Below are 16,450 nucleotides of genomic sequence, written 5' to 3'. Positions count from 1 at the left end.
TGCTTCGGATCACATTTTGCCTTCTATGTACCATATTTTCCTTTTCCATTCTCTTCGCGGACCCGGTTTGGTATACTCTTTGGGCGGGTCAGCAGATTTGAACTGCTTCTTTGGACTTTTTGGCCCGGTGGGCGGTTATTACTGGATTCTGCTTTTTTTGACGGTTCTGGTCTTATTGGATGGGCATATGTAAAGGCGTTAGCGGGGGCAAAGGGTGGACGGAACAGTTATGAGTGAACGAGATTTGGGATGATTTTCGATTCTGGCTTGCGGGTTCTACCACTACAATCTTGGCGCAGAGGAGTACAGCACCTTGGGGGCGGCTTTCTACGAGACTACTTATTAGATCAGCCAAGTTCTTTCTTGGATGCACACGCACCGAGATAGGTATTTGCGAATCTATTCCGTCTGATTAACAGCAGTGCCGAGACTTCCCGTCATCTTTGCAAAAGGCTACCGGGACTAAGGTATTAGGAGGATGACAACACTACGTAGCAAGTAGTGTTGACCGCGTTCTCGAAACCAGCGAGCACATCCCGCCGACTCGGATACAGCTGCAGTCTTCCCTGTACTGTACATACTATCCCGTACCCACTCGAAGCATGTGCCCAGCTACCGGTGTTGTAGGGCTGATATCGACCAGTACGTATACGTCCGAATATCACCGGAGAGAGCCCAAAAGACGCCCCCAACCCTCGACGTCACCTCCCAAATGAAATCCCGGCAACATGGACACGCTAGATGCAAGGCAAGATGCGTGTTTCAGTAGCAGACCAATGACACAAGGTAGGTACTGTTTCAACCCCTTCTTTGACTGTGGGTTAGGGCCCCCAGGCTCGGGCGGAGGCTCTGCTGTCATGCACGGGTCGCCTTGCCTTGTTGCTATTCTTGGATTGCCCTGTGTAACCCCCCTCCCCAGTCTCACTTCGTTCCTACTCTCGGTCCGATCCCGCGGACGAGCTAACATCATGATATGGCGTATGAGGGAAGCTTGGCTTAGGTTTCTTTGCTTACGTACATGGCTCTTCAAGCCCATGCGATAGCGGGTGTATTGTATTGTACTTGTACAAGGACCCAGGACGATGAATGTACTAACGTAGTCCAGCATTCCCATCAAGTACGCCGTATTATGAGATAGAAGCCTTTTCCTCCTATATGTATACCCGTATGTATACGAGCCGGCCGCTCGACAGTGTTTTGGCTTTCCAAGCCAGGCCGGATGATGTATGGCTCACAAAGTCATCCGCATTGATCAGCACATCTCTCTCAGTAGTGTGAGCGATTGGCCGAGAGAGTCGCGGAGCAGGGCCGCGCCCAAGACCCAAACCGAAATGATAGGTATTCGTCCATGTCGGTTATCCTTAAGTAGCCCTGAGACGGAATAGGCTGGCCATATCAGGTGCAAGCTTGATGTCCCTTGTCCAGCCGCAGGCGGAGGGCAGGACCGCATCGCATAGCATCGCATCCGCATCCCCATCTCTCTCTCTCTCCCCGCTCTCATCCAAACTTGTCATGCTTACTCTTAACCTTGATATCAAGCAACGCCTCATGATAATTCCCCTCCCTCCGGGCGCGCTTCAGCATCTTGACCTCGTCCTCGTCCAGCCTGCGGCCGGCGGCCTCCTCGAGCTCGCGCCGCGTGATGCGCTCCTTGGCCCGCTCCTCCTTGGACGCCTTGATGCGCGGCTTGAAGCGGGCCTGCATGCGCACGCGCAGCGTCGTGTCAAACGTGATCTCGGTCTCGTCGCCGCGCACTTCAAACTGGTGCGGCGGCGGCGCCTTGGATAGGGAGCGGACGGTGAGGAAGGTGTCGCGTAGTGTTTGGATTTGGAATGTGCCCGGTGTGTCGGGTGTGGAGATTAGGTTGAATGATTCGAGCGGGGAGATGGCGTCCGAGGTGGCGGAGAAGACGCCGATTTTGGAGCAGGATAGGTATCTTTGCATGCAACTGTTAGTTTCGCCGCATACAAACTCAAATCTGCGCTGGCGGAACAAAAAACGGAGGGACAGTTATGAACATACTTTCCGTGATGCCCCTTGAACCTAAAGTGCTCTGTCCCCGCGATCCGGTTGGCGACCCAGACCTGGCGCACGTCGTGCGGCTCGGCCGTCGACGGGTTGCCGTCGACAATGTTCTCGACGGGCAGAGTGAAGACCTTGCCGTTGGCATCGCAAGCCAGCGCGCTCGGCGGCTCCGTGGGCAGTACAAACATGACGGGCCCGGAGACATCCGTCACGGCGTCGGCCGAGACCCAGCTGTCATCGTTCTCGGCTTCGTCGGCGTCCGCCGCGGCTTTGGCAGCCTTGACCTGCTTACGTCCGGGGTCGTCATCTTGGCCCGCGCCCTCGGTCGTTTCGGTGCGCTTTCGCTTTTTGGGTTTCTTGTCGCCTTTGAATGTGAGCGGTTTTACCATGTTTAGTCCGGTGCTGCTGGATGCTGAATGTTTCAATCGACGGGTGTCGGAGAGGCTGGGGTTGAATGTTGCGGGAGCAGGAGACCAAGCTACGCTATCGATAGGTACTTGTACCTATTCGCTTCGGCCAGCTCGCCGCCAAGAAATACCGTTATCGTCAATGCAGGCCAAGACATCGCTTGGCGGTTGCCCCACCAGGTCTGAGGGGCAGAGAAGCGCTAAACGTATTTCGTACACATGTACTCCGTATCCGTACCACACAGTGATAAAGACATCACCTCACAGAATGGGGAAGATACAGGTCTCTTCGTCCCCCGTTCCTTCCACAACGTGGCTTGCAATCCTGCAATCATAAGAGAAGCTTTCCACACACCATGGCACCTATCGCGCAAGCTGTAACTGTGTCCTTGCAGGACCTCAAGGACGGTGAGAGAGTCCTATGACGAATGTGGGGAGCTTGGTGTAAGTGGCGTTTTGCTCACTGACGGCACATGCGTGTTTGGGGCGACAGGAACCGTGTCTTTTGAGGCACTCCGCGAAGCCTTCGGACCCGACTCACTGGGGATTCTGGTCGTGAAAGATGTGCCTCCTGAATTTCCCCTGCTTCGACGTCATGTTTTGTCGTACGCATCTTACCTCGGAAATCTGCCCAAGTCGCAGCTCGGTAATCAAGTCGGCCCACGTTTGCTTTCAAGAGGTCAGCGCTGACACAGACCAGACAAACTCGAAAATGAAAAGGCAAAGTATCTAACTGGGTGGTCGCTCGGCAAGGAGACGCTCAAGAACGGCCAGGTTGACACGCTGAAGGGCTCCTTCTACGCAAACTGTGCCTTCTATGTCAACCCAGAACTGTCCTGCGCCGTCCCTACCGAGCAATTCAATGCCGAGAACTTTCCCGAGTATCTCTCGCCAAACATCTGGCCCGAGGAAACCGATCTCCCCGGGTTCAAAGCCTGTTTCGCGCAGCTCTGCCGTCTGATCATCGACGTCGCTGTGCTTGTGGCTCGGGCCTGCGATAGGTATGCCGAGAAGGAGATTGCCGGCTACCCAAAAGGCTACCTGGAGAGGGTTGTGAGCACCTCACCCACCACAAAGGCCCGGCTACTGCACTACTTCCCCGAGGATCCCGCGACCGCGCCTCCCATGTCGGCGCTTCCGATTGAGGTCTCGACGGGCACCGATGAGGAACGGGTTGAGGACGACTGGTGCGCAACCCATCTGGACCACGGCTGCCTGACGGGCTTGACCTCGGCCATGTTCGTCGACGAAGCCAAAGCGGACCCGACGTGCGCCGCCCCCGAGATCGAAGGGGCTGCGAATGGCCAACAGGCTCTGGCGCCGCTACCCGAGCTCGAGGCGTCGCCCGACCCGGCCGCGGGGCTCTACATCAAGTCGCGGACCGGCCAGACGGTGCACGTCAAAATCCCGCGCGACTGCATCGCCTTCCAGACGGGCGAGTCCCTGGAGCGCATCACGGGCGGCAAGTTCAAGGCGGTGCCGCACTTTGTACGCGGCGCCCGCGCCGCCATGAGCGACGGCCGCATCGCACGCAACACGCTGGCCGTCTTCACGCAGCCGAATCTGGGCGAGGAGGTGGATATGGAGCAGCACATCACTTTTGGCGAATTTGCAAGAGGCATTGTTGCTAAGAATACCGTTTCTTGATGGTTTGAGGCCACGGATTCACAAGGAAGTCTTAAATTCATCGTTGAGAAGGCGAGGTATGTACGGAGCAGGATGCTATGTACATACACTCTTCTTTGTAATTACGTACGGAAAAAATTGTATGTAAAAGTTACAGCGCGGCTGGCTCTTGGCTCACCAACCGTCCGGGCAATGACCCACTTTGCCTGTATAGTGTGATTAGCCTGACCCCCCATTTCCGCACTGTCGGTTGCAAGGCGTTCCATGCGATTGGAAAGCGGGAAGCACCAGCATCAAAATTGCCTCCTTGAGGGCCGAGCTTGCCGTCGTCCAGAGTTGACGTACTCGCCCGCCCGTCCATTCTCTCGTCATTCTATAGAGAAATCCCTTGTGTATTAATCGTTCTTCAAATTTTTCTTGCTCCAAACTTCCATTGTCAATTGTATTAGTTGGCCCCTTTACCTTTCCCATTTCCTTGCTCTCGTGACCAAGGGGTCAAACATTCCATCGACATATATATCTAAGTCCTACCCACGGAGGCCATCCGCCACCGATGTTAACCTCCAAATTCCCTCTCTCAGCCGCATGGCTGCTACTGCTGCTGCTGGTAGGCACCACATCAGCGGCGCCGGCGCGCGATCAAGCCCTCGCTGCGAGGCAGGCCGCTCAACCGACCGATCCGTGGGTGACGGTTGACGAGGACGGACATGCCAGGACCATCACGCCGGTCCTGGCCACCGTCAGCGGCGTCCCAACGCTGCTCTCGGCCGCGCCGTACGAGGTCACGGCCACCGTCTTCACCATGAGACCGTGGGGGTACAAGACGACGAGCACAGGCGCCGCCCAGCCCGTCGCAACCAACGACAAGGGCGCCGGCGCCTTCGCCGCATGCCGTAGCAGCAGCATAGGGGACGGGGGCGAGGATTTCAAACCCTTCTGCCTGCCTAAGCACCAGGATACGTATTATACCGGTCCAATGCACTTCAGTAAAACCCCCTTCCCCCAACCCCTACCCCTTCTCAAGTATGTATTTGTATTTGTATGTCAGTACGTTCCAAACTTAAACCTGAAATCACCAACCTATCTAGTAACCTGGGACCCGTCCTACTTCCCCACCCCCAACACCACCATCAAAGTGCTGGGCTTCTACACGCCAAACACCACCAGCACCAGCACCACCGGCAGCGGCAGCACCCCCTTTGAAGGCGAGTCCGAGGCCTTCAGCTCGGGCGAGATGGCCGCCGGGTGGGGGTACTGGCAATGGCGGGCCGACAAGTCACTTCTCTCGTCACAATCACTCACGGCGGCAAACATCACCATCCGGATCGTCTTCCTGTCCCCGGCAACAGCATCAGCACAGGCAGGGGGCAGCAGAAGCAACCAGACCGCTGTAGCGGCGCCAGCGGCAGCGGCGCGGTGGGTGCAAGGCCCAACCATCCTGCTCACCTACCGCCCCGGCCCGCCGGCGGTCAAGTCCAAGAGCCCGGACGCGGGCGGGCTGTACATTGCGCTGCCGGCCGTGTCTGCGTTTGCCATGCTCATGGTGGTGGGTACGTTTTTCTGCAACCGCCAGGCGAGGACGATTGGGATAGGCAACGTCATGAGCCGCCGGGGGAGGCGGGACATGGGGGGCCGCCGGGGTAAGAGGACGTTGTTATTTGGGAAGATGGGGAGCAGGAAGAGCGATAGTGGCGATAGCAGGATCGACAGAGAGCAGTCGATCCGGCTGATGAGTCGGGATGCGAACGCCGATGACGACCATGACCATGACGAGGTGCCATGGGATTACTGGGATGCCGAGGAGGACCAGATGCTTGGGCAGTCGTCCACGAGCGCTGGCGCTCACCGACCTAGGTAGGCCCGGGAAGTGTTGGGTAGGTAGGCTCACTGAATTACTGCAGGTAGATAATAACCATGGCGCTATTCGCTGTTGATAATAGCATAACGGCAATGCGCGAGACCAAAAACCCTGCTCAGTACTAGGTGCCGGCATTTAAGTGACTTTTCGTCCTCTTATCATGGAACGAGAATCCCTTCCTTTCCAACCCGCCAACGGCCCCTCCCCCTTCCCAGGAAACCGCCGGCCGCTATGTATTGTGCCTACTCCCAATGGATCTCCCATTTGTTCGCCCACGCGCCGCCCAAGAACTTGTCATTCAGCCCACTCAAAGACAGGACGCCCGTATTCTCGCAGTAACTCCAATACGACGAACCGAGCGTCACACCATCGAGCCACACCCATGACGGGCGATGCTCAAGCCCCAATATGGTAGCATTGGCAAGCGGAATCTTGTCAACAAAGTTGCCGCGAGGGTCGGCAGAAATTGAACTGTTCGTGGCGGAGAACTATACCATGTCAGACACACAACACTCCACGATACAGGCCTCAGGGAAGAAGGATGTACTCACCTGGACCCACGTGGTCGCACTTGGCTCCAAGCTCTCGCCGTCATCAAGGTACAGACGCCCCTCTGCCTGCCCGCAGTGATCGAGCGCGACGATCAACCCCCAGGGATTTCCCCGGCTCTCGGCGGTAGTCATGCCAGGTTCCTGGATGGGAACCACATTCCCTCCGCGCAGATAAACGGGTATGTGGCCAAGCGGAGCATCAATGGTGACATTCTGCCCCGGCTGGACGCCCTTCACGGCCTTCAATTCGTACCAGTCATACCACACCGTCCCGTCACCAACCCCGGGAAACAGGCCGCCCACTGTCGTCGCACCCTGCTCAAGACACGGCACAATCATGACGGCGCTGCCGAGCATGAACTGTCTGTCGGCATCCGCCAGCCAGGGCTCGTTGGGGAATTCCCATGCCAACGCCCGCATCACGGTGCTCCCGTCTCTACTCGCCTGGACCATGAGGGTGTACAAGTACGGAAGGAGCGCGTAGCGGATACGCATGGCCGCCTTGGTCGCTGTCGCGACGCTCTCCCAACGATAGGGCTCCTGGCTGATGGCGCCGAGGACGTTGTGGTTGCGGTAAAAAGGGAAGAAAGCGCTGAGCTGCATCCAGCGCGAGCACAGCTCGTAGTCGGTGTTGCCGCCGAACCCGCACGCGTCGACACCAAACATGGGGATGCCAAAAATGGAGAAGGACAAGGCCTGCGGGATGCCGAAGTACATGTACGCCCAAAGAGAATAGTTGTCGCCGCCCCAATGGCCTGCCCACTTGCCTGACCCAGCAAACGTGCTTCGCCCGATAATGAAGGGCCGCTTTCCATTATGAACATTCAGAAGGGCTTGGTAGGTTGCGTTGAGGAGCAGATGGCCATAGAGGTTGTGGAAATCGTACTCAAGAGTGCCGCCGTGGTGTGTGGCGTTCGGGCTTACGGCATGAACGGCCAAGTCGCCGCGATTGTTGTTGATGGCGTACGGCGGCCAGTTGACGTTCCTCGATCCGGGTGTCGGCTTGGTATGGAGGTACGACGTCGTGGTGGCGACAGCCCCGGTAGGGGTTGGAAGTGCATTTAGCGCGGATGAGACCACCATCGCCTCTGAGGAGTTGGTGCGTTCGAAACCCTCGGGATATGTCAAAACCAGATTTCCCGGTTCTCCGGGTAACTGGAACGGCGGGTGAGCCGGGTTGAGAGTTAAATTCCCAGTACCGCAGCTCCCGACACAAAATGAGGCGACCTAGGGAAGTCAGCAAAGTGGCTGTCAGGGATAGCAACCGGTGTACTCACCTCGGACATGTCAATCCATATCCCGTCGAACTTTGCAAGTTAGCTATCCGTTCCAATGGCACTCGCTTCCAGCACATCCTCGTGGCAGATTCAAGCAGCAAGTGACAGGGGCTGACTTACTGCCACCTTTTCAGACCAGAGTGATACTTCGTTTATCCACCAGTCAATGCCGCCAGTGCCATTCAGGACTGCGCCGACCAGGTCGGGAAATACTAAATGCATAAGATCAGCCAGATGTCAATAGCAAAGTCGCTCAAGAAGCCGTACCAGTGTAGCCTGGCCACACAGCTCCGATATAGGTGGATCCGTCCGGGTTCAGGAGGAAAGCATCGGCCTCAACTCCGCGATTATAGGGAGGGTAGGCGTCGTTGGGATTGTTAGGGTTGGAAGCGTAAATTGCAGCATCAATTATTGGTACATAGTGCTGATGGTTGGCATGCAGCTTGGACAAGAACTGCGCACCCTCGTCGTAGCTGTACCGTACGGGGTCATTCTCGAAGTTCCGGTAACCCTTCATGTAGTCAATATCGGCTGCCAAGGGTCAGCCACACGACATCCAGCCTGCCATAGCAGATTCATAAGAGGTTCCGACTTACTCCAGATGGTCTCCAGAGGAATCTCAAACTTGGCAAAGTTGTCAACGACATCCTCGACAACAGTCCAGTTCTCATACCCCCAGCGGCATTGATGGAACCCTAAAGTCCAGTACTGCTGCATGGCGGGTAACCCTGTCATGGTCTGTTGATAGGCCTTCATCACATCTTCAGCTTTCGGACCGCTGTAAAAGTACAAATCAATGGTTCCACCTAGCGCCCGCCATGTGATGCCTGACGGCTTCAGGAGAACCTCCTGTGCATGGGCATTCCTGAGAAACACTCCATGCGTGTATGAAACGTATCTCGTAGCCTTGTCTGTGGCATAAGGAGCGTAAGTCAAATTCCCTGAGTCCCCGACGGTGAAATATCTGGTGTCAAGGTAAATGGGGTGGCTGCCATAAATGTTGGCATCAATTACGTCGCCGACGTCGGCGGCATAAATGGTTCCTGCAATGTATCAACAGATGGGCTCGTCATTGACTCGTCAAACGGTCAACTCACTCGTCAGGTTATTCCCTAGGCGAAATCCGTGAATGACCTCACCGAGACCGTACAGGTTGTAGTTCTCGGGAAGCGACGAGACGAACTCGATGAACTGGTCCTGGTAAACGAGCCTGGTGCCTTTGGTCGAAAAAAGGGTATCTCCGGTGTCCATGCGCGCCACAGTGAAGGAGAAAGTCGGGTCATTTGACCATGAGACAGACATTCGGCTCCTATTGCTAGATGTTCGACATTGACCAGCGTTATCTGAGGGCCGTGGAACGAGCACCTCTGGCAGGATGAACCAGGTCTCGTTCTGAGGCCCAATAAAGCGAGGCTGGATTTGAATATGGACCCGGTCATCTGCCTGGATCTCAACGGAGAGGGTTAGATGTTCAATGTCGTTTCCATATACGTTGCAGGCAGGGCCGGCGAGGGTCAACTCTGCAGTCAAGCTGCTCTCGGTGACCTGAACATTGGACGCCATGTATCCTGGACACGTAGCTTGGGGATCGACAGCTTCCGGGTCCTTGATATTTGGCAAGATATTTAAGCCCACATCAGCTGAAGGGGGCAGTGTGAAAGCCGGCGCATTTACAGCTGCAGTGGCTGCTTGGCTCGACATTCCTTGAACATCCGAGCACCCGTTTTGTCCTGATACGCCTCGCCAGTGCAACGCCGCGAGCAGCAAAAGCGAACTAAATGTAAATAGTGCCATGGTCAATGTTGCCAAGATCCGGTTGCCCTTGGAACGGCCCAGGAGACACCATACGAAACCCAGTGAGAGCGGTAATAGCAGGAGGGTAAGCTGAGCGTAGGATATTCGCTGAAAGATGTTGGTGCCTAAAGAACTGGCGATGTGCCACCCAGCAGGTTCCTCGTCCCAAGCAGTGGCCTCGAACGTTGAGCCAAAGAGGACTGCCTCGACTTGGATGATCTGGAACAGGAGGGCATTCCAGAGACCCGCAGTCAACAGGGAAGGGCATGGTAGCTTTAACAAGCCGGGGGCGGCGGAGATGGCCTAGGAATATATGTCAATTTCAAGGGGTTCGACAATCTCTAAGCTTGTAACGTCGCTCATCCTGCCATGGACCGGAAGGGAAGCCCCTCCATCGTCAATGACGGAAGGTGCAGCACGAGTAACTTACTTTGGCGGCGGGGCACGTCGAGTCCAAGGTAATATCTGTGTCAATGTAACCTTTCTTATGCCCGAGACAAACTGCAGTAATTGTATCCGTACCTCCAAGCTCATGAAGTACAGTTTGTGTGACTGTGGTTCCTGTGGGAGGGACTACAAGCTGCAGCCGAATCGACTCCCTGGTCGTTGCCCGACTCGTTGATGACGATGACCCCGCCATGGCTGATTTGCGGGCGGCGATCAGCTGCCGGGACTCTCTATAATAGCCTCCGGCTTTGAATACTAAGTTCCAGATGTGCTAGTCTTGTTGATGGCAGAGTTGGAGCAGCGTTGTAAGCTGCGATGGCCCCTAACTCTCGCACCTACCTACCCTCTCTACCCCGGGCAGGATGGTAGGCACTTGGAACTTACTCTATGCAGCTGATCGCGGGCAAGACTCATTTGCATAGAAACTCGGAAACCGGCAATATTGACTTGCTTCGCTGTGTCGTTCGCCGTCTAACCATCGCACCCTAAGTATCAACGGTGCTCAAGTTGCTTCTAAGGTTGTGCGTCTGTGTTTATGCCCTGTCGTGTGAGAAGCGGTCTCGTGGGCTCAAGAGTCCCCAAAATCAGGCCATCCAACTGCATCTCACAGTGTCGATCCGGGGCCAATTGGACGGAAAGCCCAGCGACTCTAGAGAGCGAAATTTATAGACTTGGACTGGTTGGTATTGAGTCAAATGAAGGGAGCAAACCGCAGCAGGGAATCGCACTGATTCTGGCAAGTCGAAATCACAGGTTAAGTAAAGAGCGATTGCTGTGGGCTCCTGCCCAATTCCACCATTGTAAGTGTCAGAGGTATGTATGTACATACATACAATACAACACATACAGGCCATGTGACGCACCGCATGAAGCACGAAGCGGAGAAACCCGTCAAACCACAACAGTTGCACCCGCGGACTTGATGATCGATCACTAAGGCAGGTAGGTGGGTATCTCCTCAGGTAAGAGGATTGCTCTTCATTCCCTATATGCGCAATGTTTGGCTGTCAACTGCAACCCTGTTCCCACGCCACGCCTGATGCGCCTTACTTCAGCACCTGTCAAACCCAAAGCCTTCATCCCAAGTCATCCCGAGCCCTATGTCCTCAAGCTTTGCTATAATAAGATGTGAATAGAGAACAGGCCCGTGTTTATCCCTAGAAACCCATGAACGAGGGATGAAAGAGACGTTTGGTACCCTAAAATTTGCCCGTAGTAGACGCCCCCTGAACTCCGGCATGTCACAACTCCGTCGCTGATATCCACAACATTACTGAAATGAGGAAAGGAAATAGACACATGAAGCGACCGAAAGGTTGCGGCGCTGGCTGATACAGCATGGAACAGAACAACACAAGAAGAAAAGAAAAAAGAAAAAAAAAACAAAAACATCAATAGCTTAGATCGACATGACCTAATTGTGACAGGGTTTTGGCGTCCTGCGGATTCAGCCCCGTCGAGTTCGTCGTGGAGCTGCCCCCTGTATCCGATTGTGATGTGCTGGTCCTCGAAGGCTGCAGCTCGAGTTGCGGCTCTGTCGGGGGAATTCCGCTCTCTGAGTAGCCAAAGTCCCGCATCTGCTGGAAACTCCAACTCGGTTCGAAACCCCTGCTGTTCCATGCGTAGTCTACCCTCTCGTACATCTCGTCAATCTGTTCCAGGCTGATCTTGCTGGTCTCGTACACCATACACCAGACGAAAGCGATGGAAAGGATGCAAAATGCGCCCCATACGAAGAACACCCGAGAGCCCAGGTCGATTGCACCCGCCGAGCCTTTGGTAGTATCCACCATATATGGTGTGCCGTACGCAATCCCGAAATTCAGGAGCCAGTTGGATGCAGTCGAGACTGACATGGACTTGGCGCGCACTTTGAGGGGGTAAATCTCGGACGTGACGACCCAAACGACGGGGCCCCAGGACGCTGCGAAGAAGAAAATGTATATCGCGACGAATATGATGAGAATTTGGTTTTGAACCGGCTGGTGGTCGTTTCCGGTGGCCGTGGCAAACGATGCTATCAGGAGCTGGCAGATTGCCATCCCAATTGCTCCCACGATAAGCAATCTCCGTCGGCCCCACGACTCAACCACAAATAAGCCGGGGAAGGTCGATACCATATTGATAATCTGCATAATCAAGGAAATGAGGAACGGATTGTTGACGCCTGCCCCGTTGAAGAAGGTTGTTCCGTAGTACATGATGAAATTGACGCCCGTCAATTGCTGGAGCATCTGAAGGACGCAGCCTGTGAGTGTGCGGCGACCGAGGTGAGGTTCGCCAAAGATTATGTCCCTGTATTTATCAGGGCCCAGTGCCAGTTCGTACTCGTGGTTAGCCTGGATTTCCGCCAGCTCCTCGATCAGGGCGGGGTGAGTGATGTCGAGGCGTCGGAGGCGGCTGAGTGATAGTGCGGCGGCATCTTTCAGCCCGCGCTTGATTAGATAACGGGGCGTCTCTGGCAGAATCAAAAGACCCAAGGCAAGGACGACAGCCCAAGTAAGTTGGAGACCGATAGGGATACGATACGCTGCAGCTGTGGGTATCTGGTACGTAAAGATGTTGACGAGGGCAGCGGCAAGGAGACCGACGGTGATAGACAACTGATATGCGCAGACCAGCGTTCCACGGATCCACTTGGGCGCCATCTCCGACTGGTATAACGGAACAAGCACCGAGACGGTCCCTACTCCAACACCAGCCAGCGTCCTAAACTCGAAGTCAGTACGGCTGTCCCGGAAGAGTGAATTGCCCAACATGGGATGTGCAGAGAGCGGGCCAGCACTGTGACGAACCTTCCGACTACCAGAAGCGCTATATTGGTTGCGCACACCTGGAATACGGCACCGACGGAGAACACTCCGACAGCAGCGATGAGCGATAGTCGACGACCCCAGATATCTCCTGCGGGAGCAGCCAGCAGAGCCCCGACAACTGTTCCGGCGCTGAGCATAGAAACAATTAATGACACCTCCTGCGGGGATATTCCTGGCCTATTGTCCGAATCGATGAAGCCCGTCGTGAAGTCCTGCCTGAAGGTATCCATTGCCAAAATCCCGTTGATTGAGCTATAGGGGAGAAAGAGTCAGCCTTTCTCCTGCCGGCAAACGCGTCCGCGATGGGATCCCTTCCAACGGCTTACCCAGTGTCGTAGCCAAATAGGAGTCCGCCGGTGGCGACGAACAGCCCGACCATGATCGCCGGCGCCGACGAGCCAGCGACGTTGTCGGGCTTGTGCCAGCCCATGGCGAAGACCGCCATGGTGCAAGAGTTCGGCCCTTCAATCCAGATTCGATGTCGCTTCCGCCAGGGCTATGGGGATTTGGCGATGCGAGATGAAAATTTGCGGTTCGACCATCTGAAGGGGACGTCTTGTCATGCGTCGAGGTTGTGGGTAATATGGGTCTGTGAGGGAGGAACAGCGGGTGAGAAGGCTTCGAGATCAGCAGTTTTAGCCCGCACCCGGGGGAGCGCGCTGTGATTGGCTAGACTCCTCCACACACCAGCTGCGCCCGTGCTTCGCTAAAAGACCAGGAGCAGCACACCCTCCTGGGGTCCAGAAGGTCACCCCAGCCAAGGCTTGTTGGCACATTCGCTCGCTTTCTCCCCTTTAACGCACACTTTCCCCAATCTGTTCAAGTGCACATGCACTGGCAGAAGCCCCTAGCGGAGAAGCAAGGTTGCCGCCCTGTCATCGCAACTTTGGTGCGGCTGACTAAAGATTGATTCTTCGTAGTCTCGTGCTAGTGTTAGGTTTTGCTAGTCGACCAAAACTGCATCGCCATCTATTTCAAAGATGTTTCTTGCAATGCTTTTCATAGTGCATAGAACTCCTAATTCATTCTAGGATGCTGCAAGGTTTTGTATTATAGTAGGGTAGGTACTGTAGCATTGAGCATCGCAACTCAATCGAACAAGTAGTTACGCGGTAACATAGGTAAGTTGGATTACACTAGCCACTTAGCAGGGGAACCCAGAAATATGGGGTGACAATTGAGATTCCTGGTTCATCCAGTGGCACGGTGTGCTAGCAAAGGTTGGGTAACATAACGTTAACTCCACATTTCTCAACCACCCTCCAACCTCGCTCCAGTGTGGCTCGATGGAAGACACGAGTATAACTAACGCTAACAACGTGACTTGTGTTCAAGTCCTGTCCAGAGGCACAAGCCGACCACAATTGATTGCATAATAGTAACAATCCACAACCGGGATAGCCTTCGTCTGGCTGTGTACACTATGACTGACAGTGCACCGGTCAACCTCGAATCGAGGTGAGTCCTATACTGTATTGTACAGTATATACAAATACAATGCGTACCGAGTATATCCGTACGCTGTAGTAAGGTCCTGAAAAACTTACATGTAACTTACAGGGCTCTGTATCTGTATTGGAATCCACAAGTAAGTTACCGGTATATTAATTGAGTATCAGCAGCACATAGCTTCGTACTGCTCCGTAACTAAGGTACCTAGTATGGGTATCCATATTCGTTTGTGTAATTACATATATCATACACGGTGTGAGCTAGTTTCGCCCTGCGAGGAAAGAGTCACTGACTGCTGGGATCACATTTGCACGCCATATGTGCTAGAGAAGGCAGGATGAGGAAGCGGGCTGGTCTGGTGGATTCACAGAATGCATTGGAAGAGGATTCTCGCGTTGGTTTGAACCTCAACACCATGAGTCGCTGACAGCCCCTGACAGTACGCACGGCACTAGTGTATTGCACATACAATACTTCGTACAGTAGTTACCTTCACTCACCCTATCAACTGTGCTGCTGTCAAACTGAAAGCTTCCGCACCCAAACCAGCTTCAAGAGATTCTCTTCTGTACTTCGTAAGTGAAGTGTTATTTGACGTTCTCATTCTATTGCGTATACCTATACACTTGCCGGCTATCGGCGCGTCAGGCTGGGGATCCTTTGATATCTGTTTTATCGTGATCTTGATTTCTGAATCATCTTGCTCCCCCTTGGTACGTGACAATGCCAGTGAAAAACAGTTGTGCCACTGAAGAATCCAAGCACCTCACCCTTCAATCCTTCAAGCAAGCTTGAACCTCGGTGCAAGTATTCGGATTGTATGTACGACATTCCATGCTGTATACTCCGTACTTGTTTCCCGTTCTATTATCTAAAGATATGCCCGCTTCTTCCTGGCCGTCATGCCATTCACGAATAACGACATCTGGCAGATTGAGTTTTTGAATTCTAGTCCATTACCCACCCTATATTCTCCAGAAATGGAACAAGATCTACTGCACAGATGAAGCAAAGCGACCAATCCCAGCCTTGCACTATGCAATGCGCTTCAAGCTTGCTGACGCGATGTGAGGTCAAACTCAGGGTTTGAGGAGGGTGGAAGGTTCGTTTAGATACTTCGCTTGCCTTAGCCGGTGCAGTAGATCTTGTTCCATTTCTCGAGAATATACGGTATCTGCAGTGGCGTCCCTTCCTTGGCAATCCAGTATGGTAGCCCTCCTTTCTCAGCCCGAAGAGGCACTTGAATATAAAGCAGGAACCTGGAACCTATGCCCTATTGGTGCTGTTTTGGAGAGCTCTTCCAGCGAACTCCCTCGCGGTATACCTCCGTACAAAGGGAGAAGCGGTTTCGGGCGTCCTACCTGCAAGCCACCACTGAAATTAACTGGCCCAGACCTGAGCTGGAATGCCCCGGCTTAGTGTAGTTTTCTGCTGGCTCCCGCCTTTTGAGCTTTCTTGGATGCGGGCATGCGGGCGGCTCGGAGACTGCGGCTGGCATTGGCTGCTTTTCACGCCTGTGCCGCAAAGTCCAGACCCCTCGAGGGACTCGTGGACAGCAAAAACCTTCGAACTGGGGCTGGTCTGTCGCCCTTTTGACATCACTGGTGCATGTGTGTGCGGCGTCCCCCCTCTGACCAAAGAGAGGTGAGGCCGGGTTCACGTCACGTCACGAACGCTGCCTGGGCTGTAAGCCATAGGGGATAAGGGAGGGAAGAAAAGAAAGAAAGAGCTCGTCAAACGTGATTACAGTGGATAAAAGATCGCACAAAGAAACCAAAATATCCCCTGCCGTCACAATTGCACAAGCAGCCGCATTATACTTCCGTATCGCACCCTCGAGCGAGGGGGAGGAAGCCGGACTCGGCATGACGCCCTAGCCCGTCCCTGCTGAGCTCCGGCTGAGATCCTGAAAATCGTGCCCTTGGTGAGTTGGAGAATAGCTCAAGGGAGCTTAATTCTCGCCAGCAGAGAAGCCAACTCCGACCAGTAATGAGAATCCCACTTGTCCCGAATCCCGCCCATGCAAAGAAAAACCAGAGACGGAGGAGGGAGAGAGTGTGTAAGCAGTCTGTAGCAAGACGCCCATAGACGGGCTAACCACTCACCATCCTCCACTCTTTGATATGTAGCTAGGTAAGCGGCCAGCAACATTTTTTCCCACATAGCTTGATTTAAATAGGTAGTTGTACAATACAAT

The 16,450-nt window shown here is 54.3% G+C and overlaps 5 protein-coding genes across 5 annotated transcripts; 2 read left to right on the top strand and 3 right to left on the bottom strand.

Annotated features, from left to right (window-relative positions):
* Positions 1 to 1,497: 1,497 nt before the first annotated feature.
* N656DRAFT_701279 (actin-crosslinking protein) lies at positions 1,498 to 2,414 on the bottom strand (the record flags this gene model as incomplete). The annotated part of the gene is made up of 2 exons (XM_064810932.1): positions 1,498 to 1,936; positions 2,023 to 2,414. The coding sequence occupies 2 exons, from the start codon at positions 2,412 to 2,414 to the stop codon at positions 1,498 to 1,500; spliced, it is 831 nt and encodes a 276-aa protein (XP_064673873.1).
* Positions 2,415 to 2,669: 255 nt separating this feature from the next.
* N656DRAFT_774529 (Clavaminate synthase-like protein) lies at positions 2,670 to 4,225 on the top strand. The gene is made up of 3 exons (XM_064814286.1): positions 2,670 to 2,840; positions 2,926 to 3,078; positions 3,133 to 4,225. Exons 1-3 carry the CDS (start codon positions 2,789 to 2,791, stop codon positions 4,077 to 4,079), a joined length of 1,152 nt encoding a protein of 383 aa, XP_064673872.1. The 5' UTR covers positions 2,670 to 2,788; the 3' UTR covers positions 4,080 to 4,225.
* A 149-nt stretch (positions 4,226 to 4,374) lies between these two features.
* On the top strand, positions 4,375 to 5,987 carry N656DRAFT_774527 (uncharacterized protein; the record flags this gene model as incomplete). Its single annotated transcript, XM_064814285.1, has 2 exons — positions 4,375 to 5,044; positions 5,147 to 5,987. Coding segments are annotated over exons 1-2 (1,199 nt in total), but the record flags the coding sequence as incomplete, so codon positions are not given.
* A 171-nt stretch (positions 5,988 to 6,158) lies between these two features.
* N656DRAFT_794623 (glycoside hydrolase family 31 protein) lies at positions 6,159 to 9,445 on the bottom strand (the record flags this gene model as incomplete). The annotated part of the gene is made up of 7 exons (XM_064817311.1): positions 6,159 to 6,404; positions 6,468 to 7,694; positions 7,745 to 7,774; positions 7,865 to 7,956; positions 8,012 to 8,275; positions 8,341 to 8,787; positions 8,842 to 9,445. The coding sequence occupies 7 exons, from the start codon at positions 9,443 to 9,445 to the stop codon at positions 6,159 to 6,161; spliced, it is 2,910 nt and encodes a 969-aa protein (XP_064673870.1).
* Positions 9,446 to 11,376: 1,931 nt separating this feature from the next.
* On the bottom strand, positions 11,377 to 13,246 carry N656DRAFT_701543 (general substrate transporter; the record flags this gene model as incomplete). The annotated part of the gene is made up of 3 exons (XM_064810952.1): positions 11,377 to 12,694; positions 12,781 to 13,053; positions 13,128 to 13,246. 3 exons carry the CDS (start codon positions 13,244 to 13,246, stop codon positions 11,377 to 11,379), a joined length of 1,710 nt encoding a protein of 569 aa, XP_064673869.1.
* Between the last annotated feature and the right edge of the window lie 3,204 nt (positions 13,247 to 16,450).

The sequence above is a fragment of the Canariomyces notabilis genome, assembly GCF_033297395.1.
Source record: "Canariomyces notabilis strain CBS 508.74 unplaced genomic scaffold N656scaffold_2, whole genome shotgun sequence".
NCBI lineage: Eukaryota > Fungi > Ascomycota > Sordariomycetes > Sordariales > Chaetomiaceae > Canariomyces > Canariomyces notabilis.
The sequence above is the reverse complement of the archived record's forward strand: the minus strand, read 5'-3'. Positions and strand labels throughout refer to the sequence as shown.

Bases quoted from the DNA above. Each gene is read 5' to 3' on its own strand.
- N656DRAFT_774529 (XM_064814286.1), top strand. From the start codon at position 2,789: ATGGCACCTATCGCGCAAGCTGTAACTGTGTCCTTGCAGGACCTCAAG. The intron at 2,841-2,925 runs GTGAGAGAGTCC...TTGGGGCGACAG, and splicing joins CTTGCAGGACCTCAAGGACG to GAACCGTGTCTTTTGAGGCA. The intron at 3,079-3,132 runs GTAATCAAGTCG...GACACAGACCAG, and splicing joins TCTGCCCAAGTCGCAGCTCG to ACAAACTCGAAAATGAAAAG.